The sequence below is a fragment of the Ciona robusta genome, chromosome 3, assembly GCF_009617815.1.
Source record: "Ciona robusta chromosome 3, ASM961781v2".
Lineage (NCBI taxonomy): Eukaryota > Metazoa > Chordata > Ascidiacea > Phlebobranchia > Cionidae > Ciona > Ciona robusta.
In genome coordinates this window covers 1,877,863-1,903,136 of record NC_143237.1, presented here as the reverse complement: position 1 = coordinate 1,903,136, position 25,274 = coordinate 1,877,863, and the positions used below count along the sequence as shown (strand labels likewise).

At 36.3% G+C, this 25,274-nt stretch overlaps 4 protein-coding genes across 6 annotated transcripts; 1 reads left to right on the top strand and 3 right to left on the bottom strand.

Annotated features, from left to right (window-relative positions):
* Positions 1–103: 103 nt before the first annotated feature.
* LOC149737580 (uncharacterized) lies at positions 104–12,533 on the bottom strand. The gene is made up of 20 exons (XM_089875351.1): positions 10,991–12,533; positions 10,428–10,619; positions 9,898–10,052; positions 9,186–9,345; positions 8,675–8,825; positions 8,315–8,440; positions 7,758–7,926; positions 7,038–7,267; positions 6,504–6,747; positions 6,127–6,282; positions 5,611–5,757; positions 4,704–4,882; positions 4,062–4,202; positions 3,598–3,765; positions 3,342–3,527; positions 2,751–2,886; positions 2,241–2,439; positions 1,997–2,070; positions 1,063–1,789; positions 104–813 (listed from the first exon to the last, which is right to left on the bottom strand). The coding sequence occupies exons 1-20, from the start codon at positions 11,058–11,060 to the stop codon at positions 596–598; spliced, it is 3,828 nt and encodes a 1,275-aa protein (XP_089731477.1). The 5' UTR covers positions 11,061–12,533; the 3' UTR covers positions 104–595.
* A 128-nt stretch (positions 12,534–12,661) lies between these two features.
* Positions 12,662–18,101, bottom strand: LOC149737579 (peroxisomal sarcosine oxidase-like). 3 transcript variants are annotated; one of them, XM_089875360.1, is made up of 10 exons: positions 16,928–18,101; positions 16,561–16,724; positions 14,552–14,700; positions 14,338–14,488; positions 14,210–14,269; positions 13,964–14,152; positions 13,561–13,707; positions 13,180–13,350; positions 13,043–13,118; positions 12,662–12,787 (listed from the first exon to the last, which is right to left on the bottom strand). In XM_089875360.1, exons 3-10 carry the CDS (start codon positions 14,614–14,616, stop codon positions 12,666–12,668), a joined length of 981 nt encoding a protein of 326 aa, XP_089731486.1. In that variant the 5' UTR covers positions 14,617–14,700; positions 16,561–16,724; positions 16,928–18,101; the 3' UTR covers positions 12,662–12,665. The 3 variants fall into 3 exon arrangements, with proteins under 3 accessions (XP_089731486.1, XP_089731483.1, XP_089731485.1); XM_089875357.1 differs by lacking the exons at positions 16,561–16,724; positions 16,928–18,101 and adding an exon at positions 15,555–16,402; XM_089875359.1 differs by lacking the exons at positions 14,210–14,269; positions 16,561–16,724; positions 16,928–18,101 and adding an exon at positions 15,555–16,414.
* LOC149737578 (cytosolic phospholipase A2-like) lies at positions 16,057–22,627 on the top strand. The gene is made up of 19 exons (XM_089875352.1): positions 16,057–16,183; positions 16,249–16,330; positions 16,579–16,733; positions 16,941–17,054; positions 17,109–17,146; positions 17,197–17,335; positions 17,776–17,912; positions 18,245–18,379; positions 18,451–18,544; positions 18,774–18,885; positions 19,302–19,526; positions 19,714–19,763; positions 19,855–19,976; positions 20,204–20,316; positions 20,654–20,743; positions 20,997–21,109; positions 21,488–21,698; positions 22,001–22,134; positions 22,490–22,627. The coding sequence occupies exons 1-19, from the start codon at positions 16,145–16,147 to the stop codon at positions 22,565–22,567; spliced, it is 2,181 nt and encodes a 726-aa protein (XP_089731478.1). The 5' UTR covers positions 16,057–16,144; the 3' UTR covers positions 22,568–22,627.
* Positions 22,462–25,131, bottom strand: LOC149737577 (uncharacterized). Its single transcript, XM_089875363.1, has 3 exons — positions 24,968–25,131; positions 23,584–23,793; positions 22,462–23,199 (listed from the first exon to the last, which is right to left on the bottom strand). The coding sequence occupies exons 2-3, from the start codon at positions 23,768–23,770 to the stop codon at positions 23,012–23,014; spliced, it is 375 nt and encodes a 124-aa protein (XP_089731489.1). The 5' UTR covers positions 23,771–23,793; positions 24,968–25,131; the 3' UTR covers positions 22,462–23,011.
* Positions 25,132–25,274: the final 143 nt, after the last annotated feature.

Genomic DNA, 25,274 nt, shown 5'->3' with positions numbered 1-25,274 from the left:
TTTGGTTTATGATTTGTCCAAATTTTAACAATATTTTGTCCATATTTTTTTATTGTTTTTACCATTTTTTAAAAATATATTCTTCATGATTTGTCTAAATTTTTTTTTATATTTTATAAATATTATAAGTTATCAATTTTATTTACGTTTTGTCCATGATTGCCTAGAAGTTGTATTGATTTTTTCCATGTTAAGCCCAAGTTTAATCCATGATTTTTCTATTGTTTTCCTTTTTTTCAATTTTATCCATGTTTTGCCCAGGATTCAGAACGGTTATATATCGTCTGTGATTTTTATGTTCGTCAATAACATGTTTGTTGACTACATTTTTATTGTGGGACTTTTTATCTCACGGATATTTTATGACAACCTGTTGATCAAAAATTGCACATTGTTCTCATATTGTTTTTTCCTGTTACCATGTTGCTATAACAAGAATGTATAAATGGGCACAAAGCAAACAAAATAACTTAAACGAAAACATTGTACAAGAAAATAAACAATATTGAAATACCGCGCAAATTGTGCAAAACAAATTATTGGTAAAACCTTTAAAATTTACAAGTTTAAATATAATATACATTGCACCAAAGTATTAACAAAACTTTACAGCAACATGGCTTGTTGGAACTGTATTAGTTAATCCATTTAATTTATAACTCTCTTTAATATAGGTCCAAGTTGGCAAAACGGTACCAGAATTCGAACTTTTATAGATTGGTATTTTAACTAATGTTTTGCCGGTAGTTGAAAGTTCATACATAACACCCATACACGTTGTCATCTTTGTTGGCTTTCCGTTCATTGCGGTTTCTGCACAAGTTGTAGTTTTGATTAGTTTGTTGCCAAATAAAGTATCGAATATTGTAGTAGATTGGAGTAAAATGGTACATTTTTTAAAAATATTTATAGAGTTATATAACCATAGCTTCGCGAATCTAAACTAGCGTTGTCGATTGTTAAAACACAATTATAGGAAATAGGTGATAGCCTAATATCGTTAAACGATATCCATCTTATCCCACTATAATATAACTGTTTCAAAATATAAACAAAACTCACCTAAACATTGAAGCAAACTCGTGTACTCAGCATTAAACTTGTGGGATTGGTATTTGGCTTCTGCAGTGGCGTTTTTCAACTTTTTCAAATGAAGAAATATTCCTGGCCACACTGAGTCAGTTTTTGCAATTTGCATTGGTTCCCCTATGTAGCAAAAGTGCGGGCAGTCATTCACTGTAGAGTTGGTATGGTTCACACAAGAACAAATTGTATTGGATATCTGAAAGCAGACATCAGTTGGCCATTGTGGTTGAACCTCATCAACTTCTACCAAGCGTTTGCCGTGAACTATTTCTTGGAATTTTACATAGTGAGTAAGAGTTTTAGTTTTTGAAATATCTTTCGGAGACGGTGCTGGGGTAATTGCCTGTTTCTGTGCAACCGATGCACAAGATGTGCCGCCTTCTCCTTCATATACAACTTCCATGAGCGCTTCGATCGCAGATTTTAAACCGTGGACGGGAAATAAAGTTGCACTGCTCAGACCCTTGGTCACATACCACTGCTCTGGTCCGAACTGTCTCGTGGGGGCACCGGTAAACACAGTGTTGTTGGGTGAATCCATTTTAACGCAGGCTTCTGCTTGGATCAAACGCAGCATGGCGTGAGCGTAGAATCCTCCAAAGGTGTAAACATCTGCGATCTCAGGTTCATCCAACTGGTTTGTCACGAATTGAAACACAGATTCCCAAAAGTCTGAATTCTTTTGATCAAAATCTCCCAATGCCTATAATATTATACGAAATTATTAATAATATTTCAATATTGAACTCATTTAATAATTAGGTATGCAAGAATTTTTTTGGCAGTTGTTTGGTTGTGATCTTAAAAGATTGATGTTTTTTCTGCCAAACGGTGAGACAATATTGGGGTTCGCCCATAAGCGGCTTGTCCAAAGACACATAATAAACTAAGCTTAAACTAAGCATCTAACCTCAGGGAAAGTTTCCCTTGACACAGCATTGCGCAGCCACACTGGTCCGGTGGTGTTTGATTTTGTAGCTGAATCTGAAAATTAACCATCTAAATTAATTCCACATATTTAATGTGGTATTTTAGCATAGTATGTTTGCATACTTTGCTTGTTTTGCAAATTTATTATAATAGGTAAATCTTGGTATAATTCTTACGAGTTCTGTTTTTTTCATATTTTAAATGCACATTAATGTAATATTTACCGTAGTAAATTTCTGCGCCACCCTGCTCCAAGTATTTCATGCGACCTCCTGTGTCATCCGGTAGATGTCGCCACAGCAGAGCAATATCAAGAAGTGCCTCCTGGACCGCCAGTGGCGAAGGTTTTTCAATTTCACTAAAAACTTCTTTCACAATCGAAGTTGAAAACTTTTCCAATGTAAGCCATAAGCCGGGGTTTATCTGCAACCGAAAGACCATTTTTATTTGACCAATGCAGGAGCTATATGGTACAGTATTTAACTTTAAATAAACACAAAATTACATACGTGTTATGCTGGCACAAAGTTTATGAAACAGAACATCCTTATAACAACTACCATTACCCCGTTACGCGAGGATAAAACGAATAAAATTCATATAATATAGAGCGGTTCAATTAAATAAGCACATCATAGAAATAATCACCCACAAATTTGCATACGTGATAATTCCTAAGCCGACACGACGATTTAGGGTATAACCCTTAACATTCAATAAAGGAGAAGTAATACCTGATAGAAATCTATAGATGGAAATGTAGTTGGGTAGTTTGGTAGCCAGTGAGCATCCGTTGTATTTGGTTTGCCACCCACAGCGTTAAGAACATTGGCATCTAGGATCATGTGGAGCATTTCCTCCGTTGCAATACTGAGAGCATTAGAGTTAAAATGTGCAGGGCAAACAGATAAATTATTGAGTGTAATTGATTTATCGTCGTGTGGCTGGATAACGATAGTCGTTAGAATACGGGCGTTTGGTTTTACACGCCTCGTGCCACTAACGAGTTATCACGTGTTTAAATTTATAGGTGATTATGGTTTGATTTTTGGTTATCTGTGGCTGACAATTCGGACTACAACAGGCAAACAATATTTTGCAGTAATTGCTGTGTGAGTCCAAGTGTCTTGTACTGGGACATGTACAACTACTGGAACAGCGTAGGGACATGTACAACTACTGGAACAGCGTGTGTGAGTCCAAGTGTCTTGTACTGGGACATGTACAACTACTGGAACAGCGTAGAGTCTCGAACCCGCCACTTCTTTGCGGAAGGCTGATGGCGCGTTAACAACTTTTGCCGGACACAAAATATCATAGGCCACCTTTTAAGCGTGGTATAAACGTCCTGTACAAGTTCTCGTTTCAGTGAAAACATGGCTGTCATGTAAGGTGGTATTGTATATAGTTCAAGCCAAATACCCATCTGGAGAATACTTCGTATATCCACCATTGTGGCTCGAAGATTTTCCCGTGTTCCGCATATTGACGTTTTGACCGTTTTTAGATTCCTAGTTTGGAAATACAGTTAAAAAAAGGTCACATTATTCCATTTCATTTTATGATGTTAAAATATTTTACTTTTTATTTTCGACGCGAGGTTTCTCAGGTGTTCCATTCATCTCACATTCGAGCCACCTTCTTACGATTTCCGTCTTATCAGGTGAAAGGTCACGAGTGGTCGGCATGAAGTTGGGATGACTCCAGTCGTATTCAAACATCGACATATTAACTCTGTGCAGTTGCCGCCTGGGTATCATTAGACGAAATTTAAAAGGGGTTGAGTCAAACTTGTTTAATGGGTTTAATGTGGTTCCTCATAATGTGAAAAAAAAGAAAAAAAAATGTAATTAATTTATCTTGCATGTCGGAGCAACGACAGTCGTTATATAATACAGGTATTCTGTTTCATACACCCCGTGCCCATTTACGATTTACCACTTATTTAACTTTGTTGGTGATTACATTTTTGTTTGTTTTTGTATTTTTTTAAAGGCAGGCGCGTTAATCATAATACCACGGCGCCAGACCTTTAATATATTTACCTTACGTCGTTTATATCCCTTAAGTTAATGATGTCGTGATCTTGCATCACTGGAAATAAATTATAATAATATTGAAAGATAGGTCTGATGTCGTCAACCCAAGTCGGACATGTTTTCCGCATAACAGAGGCGGGGAGGGAACTGTGAATAAAAAGCTTGGAGATGACAAACAGAACATGGCAGGACGTTATAGCACTGTGGGGTGGAATAGGTCACCTTTGGCACATATTATCCAAATATCCTATGTATGATTTTAACAATAATAAGAGTTTATAGAAGTCGTGAGGATGTGGTTTTATAATTTCTTGATAGTTTATTTTTACTATCAACTGGAACGAGAAAATAGAATGAAAAAGTGTCCCATTTTTCCTCACCCTACTATATATGAAAGTTTTATTCTGTATGAGGGATTTTCTACACAGTCTGGGTTGGAGCAATATTTGATAAGTGCTGTCTTGCCCAAGAACACATGTCCATATTTCGTCATCGAACTTTGTAAACTTTGATTGCGACGCAAGCGTCCAACAATGAGGATCAGTGACGGACTTGTGACAATTATATACAATATAGATAAGCTGGTATACCTAATGTTTTAATTTTTACAATTTCTAATGTCAGAACTCAAAAACATATTGATCTTACCTAAAAACTCGGAACGCAAAATTATGGGTCGATTTTACAATATCAAGCCCACATTGCTTCTTTGCCCGTTGATTCAGTGGACCTCTTAACCCGTTAGTGAACATTCCGCCGTCGCCTATCGTTACTTTATCCCCTCCATTTGGCGGAGAATATTTGGCGATTAAACCAGCAGCGTACAGCTAAAATTAGATTGTTTTAATTAATGTTTAACGAGGATTAATGGGCATAGACACTTGTATAGGTAAAGGTACGAAACGTATTGAAATAGATTGATCTTTATAGGTAAGAAAAATTAGAATTAGTTTATTAAGGTTTATTATTTGCCTTTAAAAATCCAGTCATAAATATATAACTATATGTCCATCTTGTAAGTATAGGTAGTAGGGTAGGGAAAGATTGGATACTTTTTCACTTTATTTTTTCGCCCCATTTGGAAGTAAACAAACAACATTCAAAGAGTTATAAAACCTTATCCTCACGGCTCCTATAGGCTGTTAATTGTTTAAATCACCATCAGGATGTTTGGATATATTGTACTAAAGGTTTCCCATCTTCCCTCTCAGTACCACAGTACTTATAATCTTCTGGTATGAAAACCGTAGTGTATTTTTGGCGTTTTTATCGTCTGCCGTAAAAACATCACCAGAAAATTGGTAATGTCTTGCCAGATATAGTGGTAACTCGTCAGCGGGCATGAGGGGTGACAAAACACCCGTGTTATAACAACTATAACGACACATTCCCTGGTGATGTCTTGCCGAATGGCAGACGAAAGAAACGTCGGAAATACACTACGTTTTTCATACCCCAAGCGAACCGTTGAAAGATATTTACATTATGCCTAGTTCAAGAAGCAACAACATTTATGGATTTAGCCTATGTACTCTCTCATGGCATATATACGTACTTGTCCATCGATGCCACATTTTCGAGGATTTCCGGGACTTCTCATCACTGTGACCGACAACTGTGCAAGTCCATTATTATCACTTAAAGTTGGTTCGCTTATTTTCAAAACACTTTTTGGGACCGCCAACCTCGTGGGACATGATGACTAAAAATGAATAAATGATTTATTTTATTTATCCTCGCCTGACGGAACAATTAACGACAGTCGTTATAATACGGATTTTTCGTTTCACACATCTCGTGCCTGCATACTAGCTATTGCGTATGTAACTTTGTGGGTAATTATTTTTGATTTTTTCAACAATCCATAAGAGAATACTGGGTTTGGGCAAATACAGTTAGTTGCCTATAGACACATACGTCTACAATAGTAGCAAGATTTTACCACGGCCGCCGCGAATCGGGTCTATCATATATTATCCTGTATGGGTAAGGTCTTTAAAGACCTGGGATTTAGACCAGATTTGACCCATTATCCCAACACCCCGACAAAATAAGTATAACATATACCTACCCCGTTGTCTAGATGACATTGTTGAACAGCATGCGGTGTGTTAATTAAACGTAATTCCATCTCTCCACCTTTTAATGGTCGACCATAGCTTGTAGTAACCGTTGTAATGTTCCATGTTTCACCGCGACTTAAACGGTTCGTAAATCTTTCAGTTGGCTGTTGTAAAATATCAAGATAATACGGTAATGACCTCGACTAAGTAAAACATCGAAACGTCGGAAATTTATTAAAAAAGTGTCTATTAGGTATTTCGTAGCACCAGCAGAAACTCGATAAAATGCAGTTTTTTCCACAATATAACGTTGGACATATTGATTTACAACTCGTTGTATAATCTCACAGAAAAACGGATACACAGAAATATTCAATTTCCAAACCTTAAAATTTATTCCGTAAGGATCTTCTAGGGAAACGAAATTGCAAGAAACGTTTGGGTTTGATTTGCACAACCAAGGGAACACTCCACATAATGTATAAGCAGGTTTCTTGCTTGTCGATGGATGATCACCTTCAACAGACGAACGGTTAACAAGACCGATTCGATTGTCCAGCAATAAGTTCAACGTGTGATCATTCAAGTGCTTCAGTGAAACCTCGACTATTCCGCCATATTTTGTGTACCTGATGATGGGAAATGTAAAAAAATGATTTATATATAGAGATATACGTAAATTGAAGTTAAAACCAGTGATCGTTTTTTGTTTTGTTTACCGTCCAATGGGGAACCAGTAAAAAGAATTTTAATAAAATGTCCCACCTTACCCCATGTCCCACTTTACCCCACTCTACTATGTGTTGGTTACAAAAATACCGTACTAATTTTATTGCCATGTTTAATTGCGCGCCTCGCCGTAGAACCTCAGCACGCTTATGGAAAATTATATTCGACATTAAACAAGAAACTGTCTTACCAGTCGTTAGACTTTTGTAGATAATCCAGTTTACCACCACTCGTAAGAAGGAACACCGATTTCTCTGCACCACAATGAATAAACTTCGACAAACACTCAATATCCCATTTCCCGCAAACCTTGTGTACAGATTCCGGGTACACGACTAAATCTATATGCTTCAGATATTTTATCGAAAAGTTTCCTTTTGAAGCTGACCTTATTCCATTTCCCATGTCCAATACGACGATCTGAAAATATTGGACATCGTTTTGTACTTGCGCATGCTACACATACTTGTAGCTATAAAGGTAAAATAAACAGACGTAAAATTTGGGCAGTGTGACACAGTGGTTGATACGAGAACATCTCCTAAAAAACATTTTCCTATAAAAATAGTTACACACACTCATACGCAGGTACGAAGTGTATGAACACTCGTGTTAACGACTGTCGTTGCCCCGCCTCCCGAGAATATAACAGGGTGGGGTAAGATAGGAGACTTTTTATTCTATTTGGTAGTAAACAAAGAAGAATCAAAGAATTATAAAACTGTATCCTAACGACTTCCATACACCATTGTTAATTGTTTAAAAAAACATCAGGATATTTGGATATTTTGTTTAAAAACGATTGGGATATTCCGATATTATGTGCTAAAGGTGTCCTATATTTCCCCACCCACTATAAATAAGTTACATTAATTCACACATTCAAATAAATTCCCCATTTTAGTCTTACTTTATTTTTTCTATCAAAGCTAAAAGGGATCTCCCTTGATTCCTTTACTCTCCGTTTCAATGTTGGAGGAATACACCGCATCACTCGCCCTCCGTAGAAGTTTATCGGATCGTCATCTGAAGTCATTCCTATTGTCCCAACAACCCGCCCACGACTTGTGGCGTACGAACTGAATAATAAATGAAAGGCTTTATTTCGTATCACAGGTTACAGTAACATAGTTCGGAAAAAATTCGGGAAAATATATTGTATTAAAGTTATTGCTACAGCGCTATAGGGATCAGCTTAACACTACTACGGATGCAACGGGTAAAATTGTGTTTGGTTGCTTATGGTTAGTGTAGTATTGTGGGATAAAATGGATTCTGTTAGCACATAATATTTCATATTTCGTAATCGTGTTTTTAAAAATTAAAAAAACACTCTTTTAGAGGCGAGAATATGGTTATATAAGTTTACCAAATGGAGCGATATGGGACAATGAAACATGTACCATCTTACCCCAACCTGTTATACAATAAGTTAACTAAAATATTAATCTATAAGCGCATACTTACAATATATCCATATAGAATATGAGTGATAAACTTGTAGAATTATTAAACTTGTTCTTGTAATAACCATCCAACCACTTAATGTTAACAATCTTTGTTTTTATTGTTCCCATGGTTGCCGTGTCACCCCTGAATAATTTGTTCATGTTAAGATAAAAACGAAATTTACAGTGTAGAAAAATTGGGTTAAAAACGTGTTTTTTTGAAATTTATTCAAATAGAATAAAAGAAAAGGGGTTAGAAAAAGTAAAACAGTTAGAAATACTTCGTTCTTTCAAACTTTGGTACCTTCCCATTTACCCTCTATCCTTATAGAAAATTTATTGTTGTCCGTTTGTATGCTCTAACACATGTCATTTATACCTTCCATGCGCCACTCGTTTGTTTATCATAATTGTTGCTCCATTCAAACAAGTCCCAGTTAAGACACCTGGTATATGTAAGTCATATCCCACCATCTCAGGAGCAGTTTCCCAATCTGGATCCAAATCTACCATTCGACCTGGAACTGTGTCTATGGAACGATAACGATATTAAGGATCAAGTATTTAAAACATTTGGTAATTAAAAAAATCAGCATAAGCTCAATTTAGATTGCTAGTTATTGTATGGTACAGTGGGGGGAGATGGGAAAACTTTAACACATTATAACTAAATATCCAGATCGTGTTTTAAACAACCAACAACGGTCTATGGAAGTCGTGAGGATAAGGTTTAAAAATTCTTTGGATGTTCTTCGTTTACTGCAAAATCGAACGAGACAATAGAATGAAAAGGTGTCCTATCTTCTCCCGCCCTACTACACGTTTTTTTTAAATAAACGCGTTTCTATCAGTACACACTGATTTCACATCGAATAAGTTTCAATACTTACAACCCACAGCCCGATTCGTGATCGGATCCGATTTCGAACATGGTTTCCCAGGTTCCCAACAAACTGACTTCGTAAAAGCTTCGGTGAAATAAAAGTGGCCTGTACCCATTGCATTTGCTTGGAGGGGGGCGAAGTAGTGTTTTCGCAATGTTGGACCATTCTATATTAAACAATGTGTTAGTCAGTTTATGAAAGTGCTCTCATACCGTTCTTTTTTTGCAAGATTTGTATTTTAAAAAATATAATTGTCCTTGTTTAGAAAAATGTCCTTAGTGCGAAAATATTAATTTGTCTTATTTTTAACAGGGCAACAATTGCAACTTCGAAGCGGATTATGCGGGGTGGTAATTACATCCAGATTTTTCGTTTTTACAGCGAAATCGTTTATTTTTCAGTCTTCCATATTTTTTTGATAACATAATATACCATAATTTTTTATTTATCTCTTCGAAAACGGTCCGTAAAAAAAAATTTAAAAAGTCCCATCTTCCTCCACCCCACTATACCATAATTTTGTATTTATCTCTTCGAAAACGATAAAAAAAAGAATATGTTATTTAAAGAACGAAGAGAAGGGAATTAACAGCAAAACAACAGTCGTAAAAACAAGCCATGAATAAAAAGGTTTTGGGAAAGAGCGTCAGTTAAGAGCGTGGCTGTTGAACTTAACAAAGCAACTATACCATTAATACGCTGCAGATAGAAAACTTACCTTAGTTAAAATAGTCGACATAACACTCTCATAGCGCTCGGTATTACACGTTGGACAAAAAGCTTTGGCATTAAATAAACAACGAAAGTTATTTGAAGTTGGCGTGTCAACGACTAAATGACCAGCAAAGTGTAGACGAGGATATCCAAGATATGCTGCATGGATACAAAAGTTTAATGTTTCCTGCTGCCCTGTTTAAAACAAATCTGCTAATTTTATATCACCATTAACAATTTTCTGTAAATTTGTTTAGATTTTTACATCAACAAAAATAAATGTACTACATTTTTTTTAAGTTTTTACTATAAAGCATCAATAAACATAACTTGACTTCAAATTCGTGGAAATATTTAGTATAAAACATCAAAAAAAATAAACTTACTATAAATTCGTTAAAATTTTTATTATAAAACTCCAACTAACAGATATTTACTCCAGCCATTTTACCTTATTAATATGCAGGAGGGTGGTATACGCTAACAACAGACAAAGCTTTTCCATTCTTACAATATGTTATAGTTACAACTTACATGGACAAATAAGTTCATGACATTGCCTCGTCTGCTCTACTGTACCCGAGCAGTTCTCTCCTGTGTTGCAACGCCTCCATCGCATTTGTGTTCCCTTATCACAAGACGCGCTACAACCGCTCCAAGGCGACCATTGTCTCAAAGTGCTTCCGGATATCTCTGTATTATCTGTTACTGCAGAGTTTCCAGAAACTGAAATAAAAAGCACAGTTTATTACGTAACATCCATAGCTTATATTTCTAATATATGGTACTTTACGCACACGTTTCTTTTAATTTCATTTGCAGCTCGACATAAGTTAACTGTAATATGGGTTTAGCAGCCACGCGTTTATTTGATACTTTCACTCAATTAGATGTTTCCCGTTAGCATGATTTTAACGACTGTCGCTTTGCTGCTAATTTTCTTCGCTATTTTAATAAATATGATCTGCATTACTGTATTCAAAGAGACAAATAAAACTTATGATATGTTTTCTGTTATGGTATTATGTCATCAGAGTAATATTTTGAATTGATTAAACACCTAATCGTTGAATATATGATATTCGTACACATCTTACCGGGAACCAACAATGCAATGCAGCAGCTCACACTTATAAGTGTAACATTATATTTCAACTTCTCTCGCATAGTTAATATGATACTATATGTCACCCTAAAGCACGAACGTATAAAACTGTTAGTGGTAAAAAAACAACAATTATAACAAGACGAGTCTTTGCAAAATACTACTGTGGGGGAAGATGGATACCGTTAACACACAATATCCCAAGTTTGCTTTTGTAACAATGCTATTTTAGAGTTGTGAGTATGCGGTAAAATAATTCAATAAATATTCTTTGTTAACTAACAAACAGGGTGAGAATGAAAACGCGAACCATCTTACCCCAACCTATACTATATCGCTATTCATTATCGTATCTGCTGCTGATCTGTTCTTTTCTGACAGAATAACTATAAGATATTAAAATGCGCATTCAACCATGAATATCGCCATACAAGTTCACAATGACCGTCTATCAACAATCAGGTTTAAACTTTATTTAATCACCGTAAAAGTTCGCATAACACCTATAATATATTCCTAGCTTATTTTGATACTCGACACCCCATACGAATCATGTTGTCAAATGAAATGCGGTTTGCTGAGACAAAGAAACCTGTCGAATCAATCGACAACTTTAGACAAACAGTTTCCGATATTTTACGAAGAATGAACGAACGCAGATGCGAATGCTTCTTCTAAACTGCCTATTTGTTGTTGATTGAGTTTATTTCATAGAAACAATGTACACAACCAAACTGTCAGGGATGTTACATCCCGTTTATGTATACAAGGTATTACACATTTTTTAATTTGCAAAATGAATTTATATAGAGTGTTACAAAAACTTTGATTTAAGAAACATTAATGCAGTTTTTGCCTCAATAAATTGCAAACACCGACGATTGGTATATTTTCTTTAAAGTGATTTGTTTTATTACAGGAATAATCCTTCTTTTTATGTTTTTAAATATCACAAATGAAAATACAGTAAGAATAAAAAATTCACAACTTTACTCAATTAGTATGTGGCTAATCACGTTCATCCTAGGGTGCTTGAACATAAGCTCACTAGCATGGCAGTTAAACGCGGAACATCCGCAGCAGTGGTTTAAGCTTCTGCATCGCCAAGCTATGTTTAGTTAAGTAATGGCGCAGAACACAGAAAACACAATAAAACTGTACTTAGAAAATACCCAAACCTAAACAATTGCCAATAAAAATTGCTGGCACATAACATCTGGCTTTAGAATATGGTATAGCCTACCCAGCAAAGCATGAACTGCATTTATTTCTTCGTATACGATAACGAAGATCAAATAAATTAAAGCAACCAATAGAAGCGGATTAGCTGTAATACGACACTCATCAAAAATATACTATGGGTAAAAACTACTGCGAAGTGTCAATTAAAAGCGGGACCGCTAAACCTATAGCCAATAACCGCATGTCCGCATACAAATTAATTGTTATCGAGTTGTATTCAGTTACAACAAATTAAAATGTATTTAGATAAAAAATGTGCGTAACGATTATATCATTAGCACATATTATTTTTAGAGTGATAGGACTACGGTTATATAATTTTGTGAATAATGTTTGTTTACTACCAAATGAAACAAAAAAAAACAACATGAAAACTTGTTCAATCTTACCATCTCCTACTATATGCAGTAAATCGTGCATGTAAGCTACAATTTCGATTTATTAAATCGACGAACGGAGTAATGGTGGATTGGGTAGCTAACTTTTTCCTCACACGACATTTCCGCCAATATTTTTCCAACCACGGGAGAAGTCTTGAACGCATGGCCTGTGTTAAAAACATTTGCTTTGCTCAAGATACCAGTTTAGTGGCTGTTTGCGTTCATGTTACAGAAATTTTATTCCCAAAAAAGTGTTTAAAACATTTAGTTTTCTCTATAGAAAAATCATAACATAAAACAGAAATATTTATTCAACCGGCTTCTATAGTCGCACCTTACTCAAAGCTTTAATATCCTAATCTTTCTATGGAAAATTTTAAACGTTTGGAATTAAAATAAGAAATTATAATAATTTAACTAACCCGACATTCCCGCAGCAAATGCGATGTTCCGATGCATCGGATGACGATCCAGAATATAATCTTTATCTGGAGAATCCTGATTCATGCAGCATTTAAATTAACTTAATTTAGGTATTAAGAGTAGAATCCAAACTCACTGTTATGATGCAAGTTTCAACAAGCGAAGTTTCACACTCGAGTAAGGGAAAGTGATTTTGAATAAACTTTGTCAATTCTTCCGTTTTCTTTCGTTGAATCTCATTTTCTTGATTAGGTTGCGGCTTGTCTCGTTCGTTTGGATCAATTGGAAAGTAGTGATGATAACAAAACTGCGGTGGAATGATATTGTAAACAAATTAATGCGTCGTGGAACGGCGGTTTGTCCGCCTACTGCCTCTAGCCCAGAGGATACGGGTTCGAGGCTCGACGCGGCGTGTATATGTCTTTGGCTAAGACACTGAACCGCTGCACCAAGACGATGAAAATATTACATTCACTCATTCATTTGTATAAAGCTTAACATTGATGCATTGTAGTACCTTGAATAAGCCTTGATATTCATCTGAAGGAAGACCATACATGTAATTCCCCTCCTTCACATAACAAAGTAAATTAGGAAAGCCAGCATTGGAGGAAAAGGCGCCAACGCTTCGTTCTTTAAAGTAGGTTACAAAGACTTTGCCAACCTACAAAATGTTAGTTTTTTATGGGAGAATTCAAACATAAGATCATTGTTAGAGAAAAATTAATCCTCACAAATCTAATTACTATTGTATTCTATATATACGTGGGCGATTTCTTGTAGCAATACAAGCCGTGGAACTTAAGATTTGAACCAGAATAATTGGCTCATTCCCCCGACACCCACAGTGCTACTCCACGGACTCCTTCAGACGTTGTTTCCCGAATGTAGACTGTATTACATCAATGTAGTTTACTCACTGTCAGCGGCAACTGGAGACCGAGTGGTTTAAGAAGTTCATTCGCCCATGGTCCGCATGTAAGAACCACCGATCTGCATTTGTAAACATTCTTGTTCGTTCGAACTCTCACTATATCTTGATTCACAGGTTCGATGCTCAAAACTTTCTCCTGGTCGCGTACTACACCACCGGACTTCTTTATTTCACTCTGAAGATGAAATGTTTCTTTAGTAAGCACAGTTAAAACGCTCATCATAAATAATACCTGAATCGACATAAGACATCTGTCAGCATTAAGAACGGCCCCCGATGGTTCAATTACCGCCTGTGTTATCTCAAAATATAAAATACTTCACACGTGTTCAAGTCTGTAGTCTGAGCATTATTTCTTACGTCATACTCATCGTTAAACTTGAGTCCAAATCTTTTGTTAAGTGATTCACTGTCCAGTGTTGAATGCGGAATACCAAGTTTCTCACACCATCTTCTTACTTTAACAACGTGACCATATTTTACTTTAGATATTGATAGATGACCCGTAGTTCTAAATATTATACGTGATGGAAAATAATATAAAGCAAAACAACTTTATTATTGAGCAACTTACTTCATAAATGAAATTCCGCTAGATGTCTCCATATGCTCCCACAATTTATACGCCTCTGGCATCATAGCAGCGTAATGTTCGTCGACGTAGGATTTTCTTAATATTCTTGAATGACCGTGTGAACTACCACGGGTGTGTAGCAACGGGAACTATGAAACATAAAAAGGAAAACTGTGATGTACCTGCAGGGAAAGGTCGAGGCTCGACGCTGCTAAGTTACGTGTGTGTCCAAGGATAAAACACTTCACCAAAATCGTCCCCTATTCGTTATCACAATTATTAAAATATGCACCTATACAAAGTTACATAAGTAAATCAACTCGTAAGCGGGTGTATGAAACAGAACACCCGTGTTATAACGACTGTCATCACTACGCCACAAGGATAAACAAGTTACGTTCATTCATTATTTTTATGTTAATGTTTTATTGTGAGTCTTCTGGAATCAGTTAAAATAGATTAATTTACATGTTTAAACCTTTACACCAGTAAGGCCGCGTAAATACCTTTTAGACTAAAAGTTAATAACTGACTACAATACCAATACCAAGGTGGCTTTTACAGACCACAGGTTTGTAAACGTCAAGCTCAAGCACGTGTAGGTAAATATTAACCTCATGTGCATTGTAATGGGCATATACCATAGCCAGGATTCAACCAAGCGTGCAAATAACACAGGCTCACTGTAAACGTCCTATGTAACATGTATCAAAACATTCACACATGCGGAAATCAATTTGTCTGCCTGTAAGGAAATCATTCGATCATGCTATACTGTATACGTTAACTCTGTAATTGTAGCGCTCGTTGTGCAGCAAGAGCAATTGAACTACTGTATGCACTCTATACGTAACTTGCGCCGATTGCAATGCATTATTTTAAACATGACTACCTATTACACATTTTATACCTATAGTTGTAAACTGGCATGTTATAAGTTGCAGGGTATACGTTTACTGCAAGACCATAAGTTAAGACTACATTTCTTACAACTTTCACCAACCTGTTCGAGAAGCAAAGTTGATCTGCCACGCTTTGCAAGATGGTACGCAGTCCAACTACCAATGATGCCAGCCCCGACAACAATAACGTCGAATTCTTCCATCTAACTACCAGCACAACAAACCAAAACTAACCTGAACCAAAACTAACTAGTGCAGAACTACTGCATACTAAAGCCAATGTACGCAGCAGCGGGCGTTTTATTTACCATTCTGTACTGGAATAAAGCGTTAGGTGGCCACATTATACTGTAAGTTTAATATCAGCCCAGTGAACCGTATTATTGTCACCCTTGAGATTTTACAACGCACGCAATGACTGCTACTTCCAATTCACAAGTATTGTGATATCGAAAATAGTTTCGCTTGAATGGAAAGGGTCAAGTTCTAAATTGTCCACCACCAAAAATATACGTTCATTTTATTCAAGCACCAAAAAGACGTAACGTTACTTCCTTAATTGACTTCACTATAATATCCGGGAATTTCAGTCACTTTTATCACACGCAGCTTTAAAATGCAATAGTGCCCTTACCACAAGACATTGCTAAATAAGTTTACCACGTTTAAAGTTGAAGCAAAAGCTGCTGGAATGGAAGATTTTCATCAAAACTTATATTCCCAAATTAAGGTTTGTAATCCGTCATTTTTATACGTGAGGATTTTTGGTTAATTATTGTTTTCTTCTAATTTCAGAATCCTTTTAAACCAGTAATTGTGGTCGGAGTAAAAGTCTTAAGATGTCGTAATGTCTCGATATCTTACTTTCAAGACATGCGTGAGTGGCTTTATTTTGTGTAGTTGGGTGGAAAAACGGGACACCTTTACCACATAATATCCAAACATCCTGGTCGTGTTTTAAACAATCAGCAACAGTCTATGGCAGTTGTGAAGATACGGTTTTATATTTGAATGTTCTTTGTTTACTACCAATTGTGACGAGAAAATATAATGAAAAGGCGTCCCATCTTCTCCACCCTACTATATAAATAGTTAATTAAAACTTACCGCTTCGTGTTGATACAGTTGACACACCAGACCCGTGCATTCATGTTAGTTGTCCAGCTGTCAATCAAAAATATTCCACAATTGCCGTTGACGATTCCGCTACAGCAGAAATCAACGAAAAATTTCAATTCGTATTTCCAGAAAACAGTTCTGACAGCGACTTTCTGATAAAGGTAAGTTGAAAACTGTATCGTCAATTATTGCGTTTAATAAAATTGGTTCGTATTTTAAATCTACGTAGTATATGGTAAGCTGGCATGGCGTATGAAACAGCACAATTTTTTTATAAAGACCCTCGTTGCCCCACCGGACGGGGGTATACAATTAGGTTCCATTTATTTTTCTATATTCATTAGTTCAAATATACCTGTTTTTATAAGGTGCGCCTGCTAGACGAGGATATTGTGTTTGATGACGTATTGGGGGAAAAGGTGTTCGACGCCGCACAAGTGGAACTTGGGTCTATTCGATCTGAAACTCTGGATTTTGATGGGGTTGGTATTACAACACTGGTTTAAAAGTTAAAATCATATTTCCCTATGTTTTAGAACGGTGAAGTCGATTTGGAAATTTCTCGTTTTCTCAGGTAAGTTTTAGTTTAAATTGAGCGAACGTTTACCAGCTGAAGTAAAACAGGGAAACACCGGATCTACGTTATAGCTTCGGCCTGCATGAAAAAGAGAAAGAGTTTAGAAGAAGGCGCCTCATGAACGTAAGGGAAGCCTTGCAGAAGATTCTTCAGCTCGAACCGGATGTGGTAACCTCTCCGGATGACGTAAGCAAATAACTTCCGTGTTCTGAATGTTCGGTAAAATAACAATAAACACACTTTGGGGGTATTGGGCCAAATCTGGCTTAAATCTCATACATCGTCAAGGACCCTCCTATATAGAATACATAATCTGCACTTTAAACAAGTCAACTGTTAATAAAACGACGTATACAGTCTACAAAAGGATTGTAGACTAAATATTCAATTTGTACTAGGGTTCTACATCTTCACTGTTTCGTATATCATCTATGATTGTAGAAAGTGTTGTTTTTGATCTGCATTTCTGGTCTATAGGTGTCGTGAGGATATAGTTTTATAATTCTTTGAATGATCTTTTCTACTTCTAAATGGGATGAGAAAATAGAGTTTAAAGGTGTCCCATCTTTCCTCACCCTACTGTGTCACCTGAGTTCGTAGAAAGTTTCGAAAACCATTTGTTTTAGACGCCGGTCATTTCTCTTGTTGGTTCGGGTGGTGGATACAGAGCTATCATTGGTATGTGTGGAGCCATGGAGGCTTTCCGTGATGCGGGGATCTCCGATGCTTTTACATACGTGTCTGGAATTTCAGGATCTGCATGGTAACTTTATCTCAGATTTTCAAACCTAAAGGGGTCCATCAACGAAAAATCAAACGTTTATGAATAGAGATGCTTAAATGAGATCTAAAGGCACCACCGAAGTTTCAAACACGTCACCACAAAGCCTTTTTAGTTATTTCATGAGATTAATTTTCTGCCCCATTTGTATTAAACAACGAATATTTACCGGAATATATAGCCATATCTTCACGACTTAAAAAGCGTTAATTATTGAAAAAAATGGAATAGGAAATATGGGATATTATGTGCTAAAGGTATTCATCTTACTCCAAAGTACTATATATCAAACTAATTACATAAACACCACCCAGGTACCTGTACACTGCTTATGCTCTATCCGGGATGCATGATTCAGAAATAGATCGAGTGCACAAAAGTCTTCGACGATCAATGAAAAAAAGTTTATACAGATATTTCTTCAATCTTCCCCATCTAGCAAAACACACGTAATTTGTTTAAAAGAAATGGTTAAATATTTTTACATTCCCATGTCTCAATATACACTGCTACATTCCAGGAAATTAAGCTTGGAAAAGGTAAAACACGGATTGCCTGCTACGTTCGTTGACTTTTTTGGGTTCTCTGTTGGCCAACAACTGTTAAAAGAAAAGGTTTAGTATTTTTTGCATGCTAATTAAGGCTCAGGTTTTATGCTTTTTTAGATTGAAACCGAGACCAGTGGTACAATGGTATATATCTGAAAAAATAACCCTAACCACAATGCTACATATATGTGGTAACTGTACCCGAACACGAGGTGTTTGAAACAAAATAGCCGTGTTAAACGACTGTCATTGAAGCGCCACGAGAGAATCAGCAAGTTACACTTATTCCAATTAGGTCGACTCGTTGGTATCTGAACTGGTGCCTTACGTAGAAGATGGGAAAGTACCTTATCCGATATTTGTATCCATGCACGTTAAAAGTGACACACCTACAAGTCAATATAATGGTAAGTTTAAAATAGGAAAAAAACAAACATATAGTAGGGTGGGGGAAGATGGGACACACTTAGCACAAAATAACCAAATATCCTGATCGTATTTTAAACAATTAACAATAATTTATTGGAGCCGTGAGGATACAGTTTTATAATTTTTTAAATGTATTTTGTTTACTGCCAAATAGGTCGAGAAAATAGAATGAAATAGTGTCCCATCTTCTCCCATCTTATTATATGAATCTTAGTATCTGTATAGAAGGTTGGGGTATCACGTATCATTGTCTTAGTTTTTATTTCCTATTTGGTAGTAAACATAGAATGTTCACAGAAATATATACGTATCTTCACGATCATAAATCTAAGATATTATGTGCCAACGGTATCCATCTTACACTATATAGTACTTACCCTTAGTCGTATTGTAGCTTACATGGAAATCACACCACACGAGGTCGCGTTCCCAGAGTTTGGGATGGGTTTTTCCCCTGACACTTGCGGCTCGGTGTGGAACGGAGGATTCCTGGCACGAAAATGTCCCGAACTTCCATTACATTTCCATATGGGCTGCACTGGTAACGCGTTCGGGATCATATTGAAGAACTACATCGATGACGGTGGGGAGGAGAGTGCGTCCTTCGTAGATTTTATAGGTGAGTAGTAATCATGCTAATTATCGTAAGTGGGCATGAGGCGTATGAAACACACGTTAGTGTTATAACAACTGTTCTTGCCCCGCCACGAGAGGATAATTGAGCTGCATTCATTCATTCAATCATTTAAGATTTAATCCTTTTATTTTTTCATTCATGTTTTGATACTGATTTTGATTATATTTAGAAAACTTGAAAAGCAGAGCTACAAATCTTGTTCGTAGACTTTCCAAAAAGGTAAGAATAGAAAAGCAACGCTGGGTATAACATGGCGTAAATACCTATTGAGTATTGGTAGAATTATTGTAAATGCTTTATTTACCTTTAGATATTTGACGCTGCTGGTAGCGAAAGAAGGTTCGAAGAATCTGTGAATGAAAGGTTGCTTAACGATCGTGGGAACAACCAAGGAAAGCAAGGAATTGAAACTATCTTAGTGAATAAGCTCAGGTATTAATTAATTTATATTTTTCGGTTCAACAGCCACGCTTGAAAACTGACTCGCTTCCTCATACCTTTTATTCATAGCGTGTTTTAAGGACTGCCGTTTTGCTATTGATTCACTTTTCTTCGTTGATTCAAAACTATGTTATTCGCTATGCTTTTCAAAGATATCAATAAAATAATTTGTTAATGTGTTAATTAATAACCATAATCTTATCATTTTCCACAAATAGACATAAAAGTTTCTTTTACGATCGAACTTCGTTCATTGGCCGTGTTGGAAAGATATTCAACTTTGCATACAACTTCAACTCAATCAAGTCAACGATGCTGAATCCATTAGCAGGTATATGCACAGCAACTAATGCTTTTACATTTCAAATCTTAGACTTTGTATGAATCGCATGACATACACCTATGAATGATTAAGAGTTACCACGTATGTAACCGTACGAGTAGTTGTTTTAATGTATGGCTGACAATTTAGGCAACCCAGGAACCACTGTATTAGCGCAAATACCTTTAAAACTCTTGCCAATTGACACACGTCAAATATGATAGCAACGCAGAGCTTCGAATCCGTAACCTCTGGGGTAGTACAGGCGCGGCCTTGATATTATTCACCACTTAATTTTTATTAGCTTATACAAACAGACGCCAATTAAATTGTTGATCTTAATTAGCCCCGAGCGAGGAAGAGGAAACAACTACTACTGCCGCAGGTTTGGATCCGATAAGCACAAGTGAGACCACTATATCACTATGTGATGCAGGTAACATATCCTCGGCTTGCTACAAACAATTTATACAGTACTGTGGGGTAAGGTGGGACAACTTTAACAAATATTGTTTAGTTGTCTTGATCGTATTTAAAAAAAACTAACAACGCTTTTTGAAAGTCGTAATGATACGGTTTTTTAATTCTTTACCACCAAATCTTAACTGTCTGCTTACAAATGGGTCGAAAAATAAAATGAGGATGTGTCCCATCTTACCACAACCTACTTTTCGTAATGACATTTTCAGGTATTTTGAAAAACGTGTGTACTGAACCGGTTATTCGACCACAAAGATTTTCAGATCTGGTTTTAGTGATCGACTGCAGTAGTAACGATTCGGATTCAAGTTTTGACTATATGGTAAGCTTTTAATAATGTTAGATGGAATGGCACATTGCTATAGCGCCGTTGCATAAAGGTTGGGAATTAGAACGCTCGTCAGCATGTAAAAGGTGCTGGATACTGGTTCAATGCTCAAAGTTGCAACCAATGTGGGTATCTGTGTCTTTAAGACAAAATACTTAACGACAATTACTCCAACTCAGTGGTCACTAAATAGGCAGCCAGTCATAAAAGGAGCAATTATCCACAAAGTTAAATACGTGGTAACATGTGAGCAGCAACGAGGTGTATGAAACAGAACATCCATGTTGTAACGCCTGCCCTTTATCTGGGTGAGCGAGGACAATTAAGATCGATTCATTTATTTATATCTAAATCAATTTTATTTTGTCAAAGTCCCTCCTGCAGTCTGCTGAGCACGCCAAGGCTCAAGGAATAAAGTTCCCACCGATCGATTTCAAGAAAATAGCGAATTCTCCCCCGAAAGAATTTCAAGTGTTCGAAAGCAATGAAGACGATTGTCCAACCGTTCTGTGGTTCACTCTTTGCAATAAAGGATTTCGGAACCTTAAAGATTACCAACCAAGATCGACAGCCACTCCTCCAGGTAAAATACAATTAAATAATTGAACGTAAAACGAATCTAAGTTGCATATTCTTGCGTGGCGAGGCAGAGAAGGTCGTTTTGTTACCTCGTGCCCGCTTACGAGTTACGCCAAATTTGTGACTAGTTTTTTTTTCTCCTTTATGGGTTACAATTTTGACAACAATAAGGGACAATTGAATTACAGCAATTGCTGTCAAGTACTAAGGACACATATGTCCACAATAGTACCAACATATCAAACTCTGGGACAGACAGGCGCGTTTGATCACTTAACTATTCTAAAACGTTAAACATTGCAACAGATGATAAACCGTTCAACGACTTTCCAGTCTTCGATGAAGGCAACTCTTACAAAACCCATTACTTCAGTTACACGGATTACCATTTTGACCAATTAAGAGAACTCATGTACCACAACGTCATGTCAAATATCCAGGTAAATAATATATTGATACAAAGATCCAACATATTTATTATTGTGGGGTAAACTGGTTACCGTTAGTCCACGGCCTACTAGAGATAAAATAAGAATTATCAGGTCGTTTCTCTAGTAGGCCGTGCGTTAGCATACAATGTCCGATATTTCCTAAACGTGTTTTTAACAATTAACAACGCTCTTTACGTGTCGTGAGGATACAGGTATATATTTTTGTAAGTCATTTTTGTTTACTACCAAATAAATAAAAGTGAATTAAAGCATGTACCATCTTACCCCACCTACTACACCCGTTTTGAACGCTTATTTTGATTAAAACATCAGCCATAACTTAAATGAATTGTATTTTCCACAGGAAGTAAAAGTTCAACTACGAAACGCGATTGCTAAAAAGAAAAGACGACTAAACACACATATGACAAATCTTACATAAATATATACATTATATTTTGATAGTATCGTGGTAGAATGTGTACACTATGTACAATATTTAAAATAACTTGTAAAGTTTAATAATATATGTAAATATACATAGAAACAGACATAACTTGTACAGTGTGTTCATATATATATATAAAGATATGCATGTATCTTTCTCTATGTGTTAAAATGACACGGAATAGAACATAATAAAACTACAAAAATGCATCAATACAGTATATAGCACTGGGCATTAATGGTATATTTCGTTTCCATGCTAATTTAAAACAGGTAAAAAACCAATTTACAATAGATAAAATAACAACATGTATAGTTCAACAAATACAGAAAACAGAGTAAGAAGGTAAAATCGGCCCCGATGAAACTCATGTGTCTTATACAAATACCTTGGACCCGAGTCTTGATATGTACCGACGTTTTAAAAGCTGACACTTAGTTAAAATATTGCACGACATATTTCAGGAAGCGGTAACTCCTCACACGATTTAACTGAAGAACCCCATTTTACTAAGTGTTCGTAAAAGTAACCCGTGATCAGGTTAAAACTGAAGCCCCAAAGAAGTTCAATACAATATACTTTGATGCCAATGACTGCACTCCACAGAACGGTCGCCAATGTAGTAGCTGTAATAACATATCATCCTTGTTAACATGCAAACGGTATGACTATACATAAACATATAGAGCAGGCGTAAATTTCATTCATCTCTTTAAACATAAGCTAACAAAGATCGAATAAATTTAAACAACGAAGAGAGTGGAATTATAGCTACAAAACTAGAGTACAGAATGCCATAGGCCGCCATTCCCGTTTAAAAACAATCAGATCGCTCTGTTGTACTTCAATTATGGGTTAATGCGAATTTCTTAGATGTGCGCTTATGCAAGTACTTCGCACCGCAGCGAAACAGAACGATTTTATTGAACTAAAAAGGGATCGCTGCGTGCCAGTCTGTATTTCGAAATACGCAAACGGTACGACCACATCAATACGCATTACTACTCTACCTGAAGCACCGACTATTGGACCTCCGATACAGCTTCCAAAGTAATACACTACCATGCTTATGCCTTGTTTGAGGTAGCAGGCAAACCCAGTGATTTGAACAGCACCAAACGTAAGGTATCGGTTGACTAACATAAATGTTACCAATGCTGTTATGGCGGAAACTTCTTTCACTGTCATTACAGCCATTACTATATATAACGATACGGTCACTGTGATAAACATGGAAAACATTTAATTTGACTATAAATATATATAAATAGAGCACACTTTATGCTAAATAACACGTTCGTAAATTGGTAAACTCTTATATGCCACAGTAAGCAGTTATCAGCCATTAAGATAAGATTCGTAAATCAACTGGAAAAACAAAATAACCATAGTGCGAGTTATCTCTTCCTTTATGAGACTATGTAGCCTAGAGCACTGCAGACTGCGGATATTACGTATATTTGATTGACACTTCTGGCGTATGTTGAACACTTGGTATACGTGATTAGATAGAGCAACAGTTGGAACTTGTAAATCTTTCTATGTTACTTACTGTGAGATAATGAGCAAAGAAGTTGTCAGTTGCAATCTAATTAATATTATTACACTTTAAAGAGTCCAAATCACGCCCATGCAAGTTGATTTTCAATAAAATTTACACCCAATAAATAGTTTTTGTGGTATTCTTTGTAAATAAAAACTGTATAACTAAGAAAACAGTGGACTCTCACTTACAAAACTATGCTGCATAACTGTCTATATGGGAGCCGACGGTAGTAAGCTGGTGATTGGGTATAATGTATAACTAACAAACTACAACCAGAGATAACAAAATCACCCCACCGAAAAATAGGAAACTGTTGGCTTATAGAAAATCAATTGAACTAATTCTAAGCCTTAGTAAAACTACATTGTGTCAATATGTACTTATTGTTAGTATGTGCCTATATCTCTAAATACGTGATTTCTGCATTGGCACAGCGAAAGACATAGTGATTTTACTGTTAATAAGATGTCATAATATAGGGGTAAGATGAGATATAGTCTCATACCCTTTTCCAGGTTTTCCGAAATATGGGATTTATTGCGTACTTACAGTATACCATCTTACCCCACGCCTACGGTATACTATATGCGATACAGCTGAAACCGAAATAGCTATGGCATTGGTAAAATAACCCTGTAGATTTCGCCCAACTTGTCTGTAAGTGAATATTACATACATTCATATATTAATAGGGTAATACATGATTCACAGACTTTTCTAAATTTCTTTCTAGATTCTATCTGATAATAATATATTCTGCTGCTGCTGCTGTAACAGTAAATTCAAACGTTACTCTAAACAAGTATAGAGTTTCTAAATTAAGCAAAACTTTTCATTGAACAACTGACCTTTGCAGTAAAAGCTACTGAAGAGATATCCGGAAGCACTTCGAGGCAATGGTCGCCTTGGAGCGAATGCAGCGCGTCTTGCGATAAGGGAATACAAATGCGATGGAGGCGTTGCAACACAGGAGAGAACTGCTCGGGTACAATCCGCTGTTTTCTTTTCGCCTGTTCGCTTTTATTAATTTTCCGAACCTAGTTTCCGTGACCAAAAGCACAAAATAAATCTATTTATATATTTATAGTTTCGATTTGCGTTTTATAGGTAACGCGCCGGGAGGTCTATTTGGGAGACAACATCGTTCAGCGGGTA